At 37.1% G+C, this 14,369-nt stretch overlaps 1 protein-coding gene across 1 annotated transcript in view; it reads left to right on the top strand.

The window, feature by feature from the left end:
• Nucleotides 1–14,369, top strand: part of TBC1D30 (TBC1 domain family member 30) — a 70,085-nt gene that overhangs the window by 2,382 nt on the left and 53,334 nt on the right. The window contains 1 exon segment of the mRNA XM_033116935.1: nt 3,195–3,359. Coding sequence (XP_032972826.1) covers nt 3,195–3,359 — 165 coding nt within the window.

The raw sequence follows: 14,369 nt of genomic DNA on the forward strand, positions 1-14,369 counted from the left end.
CCTGGGACTTTAGCTGGAGTTATGCCATTTCATTATACACAATTATTTGGCTGTTCTCAGAGTGTCTGTTTATGCCAAGAGTTCCGCACGGCAACAGTTCTTTCAGAATCCAACAAAATCAATTTTGAAGAGTTCTGATTTGTCTTTCTGTTTTTACAAGGCTGTTCACTTTTCATTACTGAGGGAATTTTGAGGATTAGTAATTTCCTTTTGGAAATTTGGCAAGCTAAAGTTTAGAGAAGCAATAGTTAGTTCAGCTTTGCAAGTGGATTTCAAACGAGTGACCACTCTAGAAATCATTCATAAGACCTGTAAGAGTCTGTTTTGCACAAGTCTCAATCTTACTGCTTGGTTAGTTCCCTGCTAATCTTTTCTTGTAGTCAACCCTATGAGGATGAACAACGTGCCATGTTATAAGCCGCACACACACACACACACACATGCCTGCCTTATCAATAAATATCATTAGAATATCATTAGAGTACTAAGAATAAAGAACCAGTTGTTGTCCATTTAAATAATTTTGATTTATTCGGTTACTTGATTTTTTTCAGGGTCAAAAAATATCCCTCCTAACGTAATACTTAGTAAGAGTATCATATAATGCAGAAAACTTGTATATTAATTCTCTCCTCTTTCTGTTAGGGATTTTGCTGTAGCATTGATGTAGCACCTATTTACATATTTAGCATGTGTGGGTCCTTTATTTACCGTGTTTCCCTGAAAATAAGACCTAGCTGGACCATCAACTCTAATGCATCTTTTGGAGGAGAAATTAATATAAGACTTGGTCTTTTATTATATAAGACCTGGTCTTATATTAAATTACATAAGACCTGGTATTATATTATATTATATTATATTAGACTCAGTCTTATATTAAAATAAGACCGGGTCTTATATTAATTTTTGCTCCAAAAAACACATTAGAGCTGATGGTCCAGCTAGGTCTTATTTTCGGGGAAACACGGTATATGAGGCACCAAAATAGTTTATCAGGAAATCTAGGCTCTCTTCTCAGTGTTTTCATTAAAGGGTGAACTTTGGAGTCAGAATGCTTGACCTGATATCCTGCTTCTGTTCCTTATTAGGTGTATGACGTCAGGCAAGCATTTAACCTGTCTCTCATTTTCCTCCTTTATAAATAGGGATAATAATAATAACTACCTCAGAGGGCTGTAGTGAGAATTATACAAGCTAATATATGTAAAGTGCTCAATAAATGTTAGATATTATTTGTATTATTATTATATCCACTGGGATTCCTTAGAGAGGAAATTGTCCACTGTCCGTTGACGATCTCCTCATTTTTTCCTATTTATTTAACACTGTGTTAGGAGCTTTGGCTGATGCTGTGGGGTACACTAAGATAAAGAAGACCTTATCCTGTCTCCCGGATGCTTATATACCAGCAGATATTGCTGTAGATTTCCAAACTCAACTCTGAAGATTTTTCCCATATTGGACAATACATAGTATTCAGAGATTCACAGAACTGTAGGTACCTTAAGAGTCACTGAACGTGACTCTTTTGTGGAAGAAAGTATAATTTAAATGCACAATGATGATATTCTTACCCCTTTTGTTTCTAGAAGGAAACATTTTAGACATTCACAGAAAGGACATTTGTTCTCTCTGTAGGAATCTAGGAATGAAGAGCCTGTGATCTCTTCTGGTGGCTTGTTCTCATATTTAATCATCCTTAGAACACAAATAGTTTTATTTAACCTAAGTGAGCTCTTACTTCCCATTATATCCCACTGTGTTTGAACTCAAGGTGAGAGAAATAGCTGGTTTGTGTTCTCTTCTTCATAGAAATTCCTTATTCTGATTTTAGTGCTATTCATATTAATATTTATAAAGACTATTCACATTTGTTTCTCAGAATAACCTTGTATGCTAAGCATAACTTGAGACTTGGAGCAATACCTTGCCTAAGATCACACAGATGGTTGATTCAAAAGCAATTCTTCTTAGCTCAAGGTCAAATGGCATTTTCCTCACTGTAGTCAGGTTTGACAGCTGTTAAAGCACCACCCTGCACTTCTCTTATACCCAAAGTTCGCTTGCTTTGACCTCTGGAGGGATTTTTCTTACTTTTGAACATTTCTTTTGTTCTTTTCTGATCCTCTTCGGTTTTTCCAAAGCCCTTTCAAAATGAATAGATTCAAACCCCACACAAAGACCTCTAATGAGGGCCTAGCTAATGCCAAGCTGAGCGGAAGGCTTTGCCTGCCTGGCAGTCACATTACCGTCAGTAATGATATCAAGTGTCACAAACAAAACTCCCAGATTGTAATGATTATTCATATAAAGATTGTTGACATTTCTGATTCCCAAGTCTGTTTTTAATTGTAGAAAAACTGCTGTTGAGAATATTAACTTTATGAATGTAGAATTCTTTTTTTTTTTTTTAATTAAAGTTTCCTGGGGTGACAATTGTCAGCAAAGCTACACAGGTTTCAGGTGTACAACTCTGCAATACATCATCTACATATCACATTGCGTGTTCACCACCCAGAGTCAGTTCTTCTTCCATCACTATCTATTTTATCAAGAATTATTCTTAATTTATCTGTTTAAAGGAAATGTATTATATTTTCTACCATATTTGAAAAATTACTAAGTCTCTAAGATAAGCTATTGTACCTAATAGTCAAGCTATTGGAAGATTGTATGTTTAAAATAAAACCAGTATTGCCACATTTATCTACATCAGAAAATGTGGTAATATTATTTACGTTTAAACTATTTACAAAGGTGAGTGGTTTTAAAAACATTTTTTTATTGGCTGTTAGGTTTATCATTGATGTAACAGATTCAAAAATATTATTTTCTTGCAAATGTACCATCTGAACACATTAATGATACAAAATGTACATGCCAATTTTCAAGCAATGAAAGGCAAAATTGTAACCAGAGCTAGATACAGTAAAAGTAAGAATCTTGCTTACATATTACAGATAGCTTTAAAGATAAAATTTATCTTACAGTACATATGTCATGTACAGGACAGGAAATGGTTGAGTGACATTTGATAGGAATATCTTGGCTGAATAGATACATGTAGTCCTGGGTAAGAATGCAGAAGTACTTGGTTTAATGGATGTTCTAGATAATTATCTTACAATTAGTATCATATTGTATTCCTTTCGGGTATTCCTTGTTCTATTTTAAATTTTCTTTCCTCATAGACACTAATGAACTGAAGACGATCCTTCGAGAGCTGAAGTACAGAATCGGCATTCAGTCCGCGAAGTTACTTCGGCAGCTGAAGCAGAAAGATAGGCTTCTGCATAAAGTGCAGAAGAACTGCGATGTTGTGACTGCATGCTTGCAGGCCGTGTCACAGAAGAGAAGTAAGTGCTGGAGTGGGGTGAGGTCTTCTGTCACATGCGATTGGGATGTTTGTGAAGCTGAGTCAATAGTCATTGTGTTTTTGAATATATTGAAAAGTTTTAAATGGAGGTTTATACCCTCGGAACTAAGAACTAGTGTTAACAAACTCCGACAGTTTCCTACCTTTTCAGTTAAAATATGTATTATACATCTGATGTGGCAAATTTAGTTTTGTTAGTCTAGATTTGTAGTAGTACTTAACTTTGACAATGGTTATTTTCACCTGATGCTAAATGGTGACTAAAATCTTTATTTTTAAAACAGCACCAAGTAGACACAACCTGAAAAGCATGTCTTTGCTTTCTTATTCAATGTGTGCTTAACAAATGAATTAACAATTGATTTAAAAGAGGGAGACTCTTGAAACAGGATCTTAATAGCTTGCTCTGAAACCTGACAAGGAATATTTTACAAATTAAACCTGTCTAATGGGTAATCCATTCATAACTAAGAGATGCATAGTTTGGTAACTGAGTTAAAAAGTAGTTAACTTACTAATGTATGTCAAATACCAGATATAAAAACTTGTGAAGTAATTTTATAAGTCTCCATGCGATAGTTTTATGTTTTTCTAACATTTCCCTATTTTTGTTTTGTATTTTTTATTAACATGCAGCATGGCAGAACAGTTTGTTCAGGTATGGTAAATATAGGCACCAGTGATGTTTTGGTAAATGGCTGTGGCAGCTTTTTAGGTGCATGTGCAAGTTGCCTTTTCTGGTTCCTTTACCCTGTCACATTTTATATGTAAAGTGACACCTCCGAGGGTTTTTTTTTTTTTAATCCAAATTAAGATGTGTTTGTCTTCATAAAACAATTTTCAGGGCTTGATTAGTTTCAGATAATAACATTAATGGCTTAAATTCTATTCTGTTTATAATTAAAAAGAAATAATATGTTTTTTTCCTTCTCTTTTATTATATCACTGTTTGTTATCTCCAGATTATGCTTGCTGTTTACTAAGGAAGGTTTCAACCTAGTGTGTATTAAATAGAATGCTGCTTGATTATTGTAATGATGTAATGGTCCATACGAGAAACAGAAATGTAATTGAGTAGACTGGATTTGACTAGTGTGTTCTCCAGAGCCAGGCATTTGTCTGAAATAGCTAGAGAGGAAGGAGATATATATATATATTTGGATATATATATATATATATATCTCCAGAGGTTGGCATGTGCTATATTTGATATTTTTCCATGGATTCTGGTTGATTCACAAGTGCCCAGTAAAAATGTTATTTTCCTGTTTTATCTTAAGATACCTAGATTTTGATTTTTCTCTTTTCAACTGTGTTTTCACCTATCCATTATTATCTAAGGGTAACTATGGTATAACCAATTTAATATTAATAAAATAACATCAATAATAATAAGAATGGCAGCAACTAGTATAACCATTCATTACGTGCATGTTTTGTGCCAAAATGTTGGTTTTCTTTCTCATAGCCATTCCAAAAAGGTATGTATCTTTAGGCACATTTTAATTAGGAAACTGAGATTCAGTCAGTTTAATTTGAAGATAGATGTCTCAAAAGACCACTCCTTCCACCATAAACTGGAACATAAGAGGGCTCTACTTTTTCTTAGCAATTATATTGATAATTTTGTAATATTATTGGAGTGCGGTGGAACAAAAAGATATTTGTAACATGCAAAGGACATATGTAATACAGAGTTTCAGGTCTATGTATTATTCTGAATATGAGTCTTTGTCAGATATACGCATGGCAATACTGTCTCTATTTTTTTGGCTTGCATTTTCTCTCTCTTAAGAGTGACATTGAATGAACAAGTGTTCTTAGTTTTTAGGTAGTCCAGTTTTTAGTCTTTTAGCTTTTTTGCAGGGATGGCTTCATGGGCAGGTGACCCATGTGTCACATAGAGCCTCATGCTCAGTGGGGCCCACACCTGGTTTAATGTTCTGCTGTTGCTGTCTTGAAGTTTCTAATAATTTTTGAATAAGGGGCTCCTACAAATTATGTAAGCAGTCCTACCTTTATGGCTGGTGCTTTTTCTATCCTGTTCAAGGAATCTTTTTTTAAAATACCAAGCTCATGAATGTATTCTCCCATATTATTTTCTAGCAGCTTTAATATTTTGTTTTTCTATCTAGATCCACCCGGAATTGATTTGGTTTGTTTGTGTGATCAATGAGAAGGAGTCAGATTTCATTTTTGTCTATATGGATATCTAATCGACCCAAGCTTGTTTATTTATTATAGAGACCATCCTTTTACCAGTGCTCTGTGGTACTATTTTTGTGTAAGATCATTAGTGTGTGGGTTTCTTTTGGGGCTCTTATTCTGTTTTGTTCTTTTATTTATCCTTGAGCCAATACAATACTGTCTTAGTTATTGCACTTTATAATAACTCTTAATATCTTATAGCATAGGTTCTGACATCTTGTTCTTTTTTGAGATTGTTTTGGTTGTTATTGGCTTGTTAGGGGAGAATTGACATCTTTATCAAGTTGGGTCTTCCAATCCATAAATATGGTGTTTTAAGATTTATTTGAATAATATTTTACAATCGTCCATGTAGAGGTCTTGCATAGCTTTTACTAGATTTATTCTTAGGTGGTTGAGATTTCTTGATGCTAGTTTAAATTGTTACCTTTTAAAAATTTAATTTTCTATTTATTTCTAGTACATAGAAATATAGTTGTTTTCTGCATGTTGACCTTATATCCAGTAACCTTACTTTGTCTTATTTTGATTCTAATAATTTATCTTTAAATTCTTTGGTATGTTTCTAAGTATGTAATCTTTATCTTCTGTGAGTACTGTCAGTTTTATGGATATCTTTACCATTCTTTCATTTCTTTTTCTTGTTTTGTGCACTAGCTAAGACCTGCAGTATAATGTTGAATAGAAGTAGTGATAAGGGCATGGAAATTTTGTTTCATGTGCAACCTAAGAGGGGAAGTTTTCTTTTCATTGTTTCACCATTAAATGCAATGCTTGCTGAAAGTTTTTTGTAGAAATCCTTTATCAAATTAAGGAAATTCTCTTGTCCAATTTGCTAAGATGATGAATTTTATCATATACTTTATATCTGTATTGAGATAATACGTTAAATTTTATGTATTTTGTTGAATGTTAAACTAACATTGCTTTCCTGCAAAAATCCTAAATATATAATTTGGATTTGGTTTGCTAATGTTTTGTTTATGATTTTTATGTTCATGAAGGAGATTAGACTATAATTTTCCTTTCTTGTAATGCTCTTGTCAGGTTTTGGGAGCCTCAAAGAAGTTACAGAGTGTACCCGCTTTTTCATTCTTTGGAAGAGATTGTGTAAGACTGGAATATTATTTCTTTCATGTTTAGTAGAATTCACTGGTAAAATATTTGGGTCTGATGCTTTCTTTGTGGGAAAGTTTTAAATTGTGGATTTTACTTTTAAAAAATATAATTATAGGATTATTTGTATTTACTATTACTTCTTGTATCAGCTTTGGTAAATTATATGGAATTTGCCCATTTGACATAACTTTTCACATTTATAAGCATACAATTTTAAGGAATATTTTTTGGGTTCTTTTAGTGTTTCAAGGTATTAAAACAATGTCACTGATTTCAACAGGCCTTCACTTACTACTTAAAATATCCTTTATTATAGGATGTATCATCATAAAGAAGAGTATTCTAATCTATTTATGTATATTTTAAAAAATAATTACACAACGGTCTATGTATGTGGATACTACCTATCAAGACTGAGTAATAAATATTACTGGCACATGCAAAGTCCCTGTGTGAGCCTCCCTGGTTTAAATTTCTCCTCTCCCCCACATTTAGGATAATTGTTCCTTTGCCTTTCTGTGTAGTTTTTCATCTCCTGTATATATTCCTAAGCAATGTATAGATTTGAAAAACTGAGCAGCTAGCCCAAGCCTAGTTGTGTAGGGAAAGGGTAATGTTGCCTCTGTTAGATATGAGTAAAAGCTCTCAACAGATAACCAGTCTCTGGGTCATAGTCTGAGGTTGGGTTCCCCTGAAAATGACCCGCTTCTGGAGGAGCCGGGGCAAGGTTATAAACGAGTCCTGTGGCATCTGCCAGAGCTGTGGTTATGGCTAGTTGCTGAATGATCTGCTAGGTTGCAGGAGTGGCCTGCTTTTTATTTTTGATTCAAAGTTCCCCATGGCCGTGCTTTTGCTCTCAGAAGAAGGTCAAAGCAGAACTCTTTTGTGGGCATGGAGGGGCGGGCAGAGCAGGCACTTCCTCAGCAGCACATTGTGAGGTAAGTGTGGATGAGAATCTGGACCAGTTCTGGACATTCTGTCCTTGCGTTAGAAAGATGGTCCAATAGCAGGAAGCATCTAGTGTTGACTGCCATCAATACAAGTGTCACAGAGCCACACTGGTCCAGTGTGGACTGGCTGTGCTCTAGCTGGTGCACAGCTGTCATCTTGGGATCTCCCTTCCCTCTCATCCCAGAGGCTCTCTTTGTTCTCTCCTGTGTTGGATCTCTTGTTTCCTGTTGTCTGGTGTTTTCTTCTTTCTTGATCATTCTTTTTATGTTGTTGTTCATAACTCCTTGCCTGTGAGGTAAATTTTTGGAACTTGTGCAGGAATGAAAATATCTTTATTACATCCTCACTTTGACTGAAAAGTGTATAATTGCTCTATTGACTTCTCGCTTCCATTCTTACTCTTGAGGAGTCAGAAGCCTTTCTGATTCCTCAGCCTTTATACTGGGCTGTTTGTTTATCTTTCTTGAAAGATTGCGGAATCTTTGTACTTGGTGTTCTAAAATTCACCATTATCTTTCTTGGTGTGGCTCTGTTTTCGCCCATTGTTCTGGGCCTAGACAGGCTCTTTTAATCAGTCAACTAACATCCTTCAGTTTTGCAAAATTTATGTGAATTATTTCTTTGATGCTTTTCCTCCCTCTTTCTTCCTGCTCCGCCTTCTTTGATTCTATTGTTTGACTGTCAGAATTTCTGGACTAGTTCTGCAATATTCTTCTCTTATTTTCTATTTCTCTGTTTTCTTTGCTTTACTTTCTCAGAGATTATCTCAATTTTATTTTCCAACCCTGTTATTGAGACCTCTTTCTTTGGGATGCTATTTGGATGTTTCTTTTACACAATGGTATCCTGTTCTTATTTCATAGATGCAGTATATTTTCTTATTGCTCTAAGGGTATATGAATGATAGAGACTAAAACAGACAAACAGAAAACAACAATTTAGAAGATACAGATTATACAGGGAGGAAAGAAACTTTCAAAACTGTTATTCTATTTAAAGTCTTTCCTCAGATATCTGGTAATCCTTGGCTGTCTGCTCATAATTAAGTGTGGGAGTCTAAAAAAATGACTTGAACTCTGAGCTCCCTAGTAGGGCTTATTGACTTTGAGCTTCACTGAAGGGTCATCTGGATGGGTCCTTTATCATAGAGTCCCCAGGTCTGTATCTTCAGGTCTTTCTTCTGCGGCTAGTCAGATTCCTCAGGGAAGGATCTTCTGACCTCCTGCTTGGATGGTGTAGGTCTGTTGGGGGTAAGACCTGGCGTCTCTGAATTCAGTAAGCATATGGTCACTGAATCCCTCTGTTTTAGATAAGATACTCACCCTCAGCTGGTTATCCAGTGACTCTCTGTTTTAACCCTCTTCAGAAATGAAACCATCAGACTTCTGCAGGGATGGGAAAGGAGTAAATAATCCAACCTCATGAAGTAGAAGAGAGGCTCTAGGGATCCAACTGCTTCTCAACAGCTTTCCCCCAGTTCTCCTTATTAAGCCCCCTCTGAGTCTTTTGGGGACAACATGGTATAACAGAGGTTGGATTTCAGCTTTCCCACGCCAATTTGGGATTTGGCTTTCTAGGATCTGCTAAGTCGATTTCTACTTGTCTGTACACTTGTTCAACTTCAAAATTCTATTGCTGGTGTCTACTTTTTTTTGTCTTGGTCTTTGTAGGCGATGATAAACAAAAATCTCTGTAAAGAGATTGTATTTTTTAGTGTGGTTTTGGTGGGGACCAAAATTAGAGGCAATTTTCCCCCCCAATCTTCCTTTTTAACCCAGATGTGTGTATTCCTTTTTCATAAGCTCCTTTGTTTTGATAGGTGAAAAGAAGTTAGGATTTTTTCCCAGCTTTATTGAGATATACTTGACATATAAAGAAGTTAGCATTTAGATTAAGGTAGATTTGCCTTAGATTTGAATCTTGGTTGCAGAATTGTGAATTTTGGCACAAATTTGTTAATATTAATAACACGTTTAGGTATGTTTTTAATATATAATTAGCAGCTTGGTGTGCCCTGAGGTAACTTAGTAAGAATATGACCAGATGAAAGAAACTGGATTATAATTGCTTACAATATATTTTAGCAACAGTTCCTCTTGTTTTCTTTAAACTCTTTAGTGTCTTGCTGCTAAGAGTTATTTTTCCATTTTGTCATAATTTACTTATTCTTATACATACTGTAAATTTGTGTACTATTTGAAAGTACAGTAAGAGCTTTTGAATCTCCAACCTCTGAGAGATTGTTGTGGCTTTGCAAAAAACAGTAACCAGAGGGTAAGGGGGGTAGATGAGGGTAAAGGGGATCCAATATATGGAGATGGAAGGAGAACTGACTCTGGGTGGTGAACACACAATGTGATTTATAGATGATGTAATACAGAATTGTACACCTGAAGTCTATGTAACTTTACTAACCATTGTCACCCCAATAAACTTTAATTAAAAAAAAAAAAGAAAAGAAAAAAGCAGTAGATGCTTCTTGTCACCTCATGGCAAAGAGAGCTGGCTTTTTTGGGGAAAAATCTGAATCTCAAAGTCATAATAATTTAGAGCTAGAAGAGAGTTTAACCTTGATTTCTATTTACTCCCAACCTTATGGCTGAGCAAAGTGAGACTTGGAAGAGTTAAGAGCGTGGCTGAAACTCCCTCAGCTGATTGGTGACTCAGTGAAGATTCCGCTGGTCGGTGCCTTTGCTGTCAGTTATGACAAAAGAAAACTGTATCTACCGCCAGCAGAGGGCGCTCTCTTTCTCTTTTAAGCTTTCCTAAGAACAGTGTTAAATTTAACTTCTCTATATTCTCAGGGCTAGAATCCTGGTTCTGCCACTTCCTGGATGTGCGATCTTGTGCAAGTTCCTTAACACCCCTGCGTTTCAGTTTTTTCTCATCAGTAAAAAGGGGGTGATGATAATATCCACTTCATAAGGTCGTTTGAGATTTCAGTGAGTTCAAGTGTAGAAAATGCTTAGAACAGTGTCTGGCTGTCTTAGTTACTGTTATTGCCGTTATTCCTGCTATGGGGAGGTTTAGCGGCTGCCTTTTCTACCAGCACTTGCATACTTGCCTTTTTAAGGCAATTGTGAAGGTTGCTGGGGCTCCTCACATTAAAAGAAATCAATGGGATGGGATTATTTGAGGAGGAGATACTGAATAATTATGAGGGATTTTTATCATCTCTTGGGATCGCTTACCCTTCTTCAATAATATGCAAGGAGATTGCTCCTCCTTTCTGTGTTTCAGTTGAGAAGATGATATATAAACATGTGTTCTTGGACACACGTTATGTATGAACGTAGGGAACTGCTTCTGTGTACAAAGGGAAACAGGAGCCAAGGTGAGAACCACCAAAATCCTCTTTGAAGCACCAGGTAGCATTTCAAAGAAAAAGGCAGATTAGAAGAATGATTGAAATGTGCCATGTGAACAAGGGTAGAAGAGGTGAGGAGACATTCCAGACAGAGATAACCGTGCAGACGCTGTGAGAGCATCAGGTTTGGGGGGATACTTTTAGTAATCTGGTGTTACTGGGTAGAAAACTGGAGGCCAGAGGGAAGTGGCTGAAGTTGAGGCTGGAGGTTACTGTAGCACCGCCTCTGAGCACAAGAGTGACATGATTGGATTTGAATGTTTCAAAGGTCATACTGGTAGCAGTGAGGAGGACAGGCGGGCAACGGGGGAAGAGGGTGAGTGGACGTGAGGAGTATCAGAAAGAGGCTGATGCAATAAGCCAGTGGAGGGGATGGGCCCTGAGGCAAGGAGCCCTGGGAATGGAGAGAAGGCAATGAGATACTTAGGAGGGAGACTGGGTAGGACTGGGAGTGGTGCCTGAGAGGAGGAGGAAGCTGAGGCGAGCTGAGGGCTTGGGTGAGGCGTGGGAGACATCAGAAGTGCTACAGCCGAGCTCCCCTCTCAGGGGACCCACTCAGGCCTGCTGGGAAGAATGAGGAGCTGCTGGGGACAGAATCCTAGGAGACCGGAGAGCAGGGTCGAAGGAGCTGCTGGAGGACAGAGGCAGATTTTCAAGGAGATGCAGTGTTGGCTTCTAGAGAACAATTCTCGAGAACTCTATGTGTGTGCATATATCATTACTATAGAGAAGGCAAGGAGGAAAAGGATTGAAAAGGACATTGGGTTTTTTCCTCTTTCAAAATGATGGAGAGGATTTTCTGTTTCATTCGAGCGGTGGAGACAGCAGCCACATCACACTTGGTCTATATAACAAGGGTGTGATACTCTTTCCAGAGTTTTTTGGAGACGAGGTGAGATGGGATGAGAACTAGGCTTGTCCTGCCTTCCTTGTATAGAGCCTTTGCTGCCTGTCCCAGGGGTTAGTGCTGATGAACTTTTTCTTCCTTGGAACCCCACCATTCCCTATCCTGACTTCTATAAGAGCACCAATAGTATTTTATTATATTTGTTTCATTTTTTATTATGTTAATTTGTCTCTTTCTACCACTAGACATAGATCTTCTGGAGGAAGGGCTAATTCACTCATCTTTTTATTCTCAGTATCTATTGCAATGTTTGGCATTACCGTGGGCCTCAATGAATGTCAGGTGGACGGATGGATAGCTGGGCAGGTGGATAAATTGAGGTTGGATCCAAGTGACTGTGTGTGTGCACATGTGAGGCAGGTCACTGGTGAGGAAAGTAAGAGAGGCCAGAGTAGGCTGAGAGCTTGCACACAGCAGAACGGTATCTATTTGGAATCGTCATGTTGATAAACGGGACTCAGTAGGAAGGAGCGAGCAGCATTAGGCCTGCTGAGGTCGAAACTTTTTAGTTAGTAAATGTGCAGGAATTTTGTGAAGTTATAGTATCTTAGAATTTTGGAGCTAGAGGGAACCTCAATTAATTGAGTGTAAACGGCCTATTGAACACAGGAAAGCAGTGTAAGTGTACTGGCTGCTTAGCTAGATTGAAAGTCACACAAGAGTTTGGCTATTTGGCAAACACACATTTATTAATTGATAATGTTACCATAATCTTACCTCTATATGAGGGTGGAGCGAGTGGAGAAAATTAGGTATATCATTTCTAGTTAGGAAATAACATCTGAAAAATAATTTGAAAATTTATGTATCCAGCAGCAGGAGAATAGCCAAGATAGATAATTCAGCTGTATTGTCTTTACAGAATATCTCCTTAACAGCATAGTAAAATTTTACCTGCCCAATTCTAAATATACATCTGACCCTTTCTTTCTTTCCAAACTGCAGGAGGTTTTTTCTTACCTGTTTTTTGGCATTTTTGTCATGAGTTTTTTCTTTCGATGGATTATATACCATTGAAAATAATGTAACATAATTTTTCTTCTGGTGAGGGCATGAGCAAGTAGGTATTTGTAAAAAACTCTGTGTAGAAATATATTTCAATATCTTATGTTGTAAAAGAATAATTTTTAATGAATGCACATCATCGCCCATTAGACAGCTCTTTTTGGAGTCTGTTCAGTATTGCCTTTTCAATATTATTTGTAAAAAGGAATGTTCCAGGATATGATCACTAAGGCAACATCAAAATTTGTCATTGGGCCTGCGATCTCTCCCATAAGGGTTCTGATATGCATGAAAGTTACTGTAACTGGGTGCCGTGGTTTTGTGGGTTTTTTTTTTTTTTTTTTTTTTGCATGTGTAGGTCCTCAGACTCAAGGTGGAAGACAGAAAGAGTTTCTTTCTCACATTTTGCTGCCACTACCCAGGATGGCTAGTAGAGAACATGCTTACTCCTTTCTCTGATGTGGGAACTGCACTTCCTTCTTCTTGCCCATTGTACCCAGCAGTTTTCTGATCCGTCAGATCACACAGGTTCTAGAATCAGTTATGAAATACATTTAAAAAAATAGTAGAAAAGGGCCACAAGGAAATTTCCCTGTTTTCTCCATACATCTTGACTGTTGGGGCAGGTCTCTTTCAGCCCACATTGACGGCCCTCTTTGCGCTTTTTCTGCCCTAATTCTCCTAAGATCACCCACAAGAGGTATATGTGACTCAGCGCTAGTAATGTGGGGAGGTTTGTGGTCTTCAGGTGGTGGATAACGATTTTTTTGAGAATAATTAACATGTTACATTATATTAGTTTCAGGTGATATTTGTTTGTATACATTGCCAAATGATCACCACCATAAATCTAGTTAATAATGTTCATCACCACCCACAGTTCCAGGTGATTCTTAGTAGCACATGAAAGGGGCTTTTCTTGTCTGATTCCCATATAACGGTCTACAAGGCTCCAGCACTCCTGCAAAAGACATGGACTTCCATGGAGCTAACCAGTCTTTGCACATCCACATTAATACATGTTTTTGTTGTTGTTCTTGGAAAGACGTGATCATAGTAATCCTCTCTTTTAGAGGAGGAGCTAAATTTGCCAACAGTGTTGGTCTGTGAATTTACGAGTCCTGGATTCTGTTTTTGATATTACCGCTGTTTCTGCAAATCAACCCTCTTGCCTTTGTTTACCTGTTTATAAACACAGTAGTCTTTCCAGGGACTTGCTGGGACACTTCTTCAGGGTGTCTCATTGAGAAAATACGTTTCTTTCCCCAAAGTTTGAGTCCCTGTATGAGTGTGTAGGATTCAGCCCAAATCAGAAAACAACAGATTTCCTGTGGAATGACTGCTTCTTTCTGCCATCCCACCTGACCACTTTTTAATTTAGTCGTAATTTTATCTCTTTATATGAGTGAAAGTTGAACAATGAGGAGGTGTCT

This window comes from Rhinolophus ferrumequinum, chromosome 10 (genome assembly GCF_004115265.2).
Source record: "Rhinolophus ferrumequinum isolate MPI-CBG mRhiFer1 chromosome 10, mRhiFer1_v1.p, whole genome shotgun sequence".
Classification (NCBI taxonomy): domain Eukaryota; kingdom Metazoa; phylum Chordata; class Mammalia; order Chiroptera; family Rhinolophidae; genus Rhinolophus; species Rhinolophus ferrumequinum.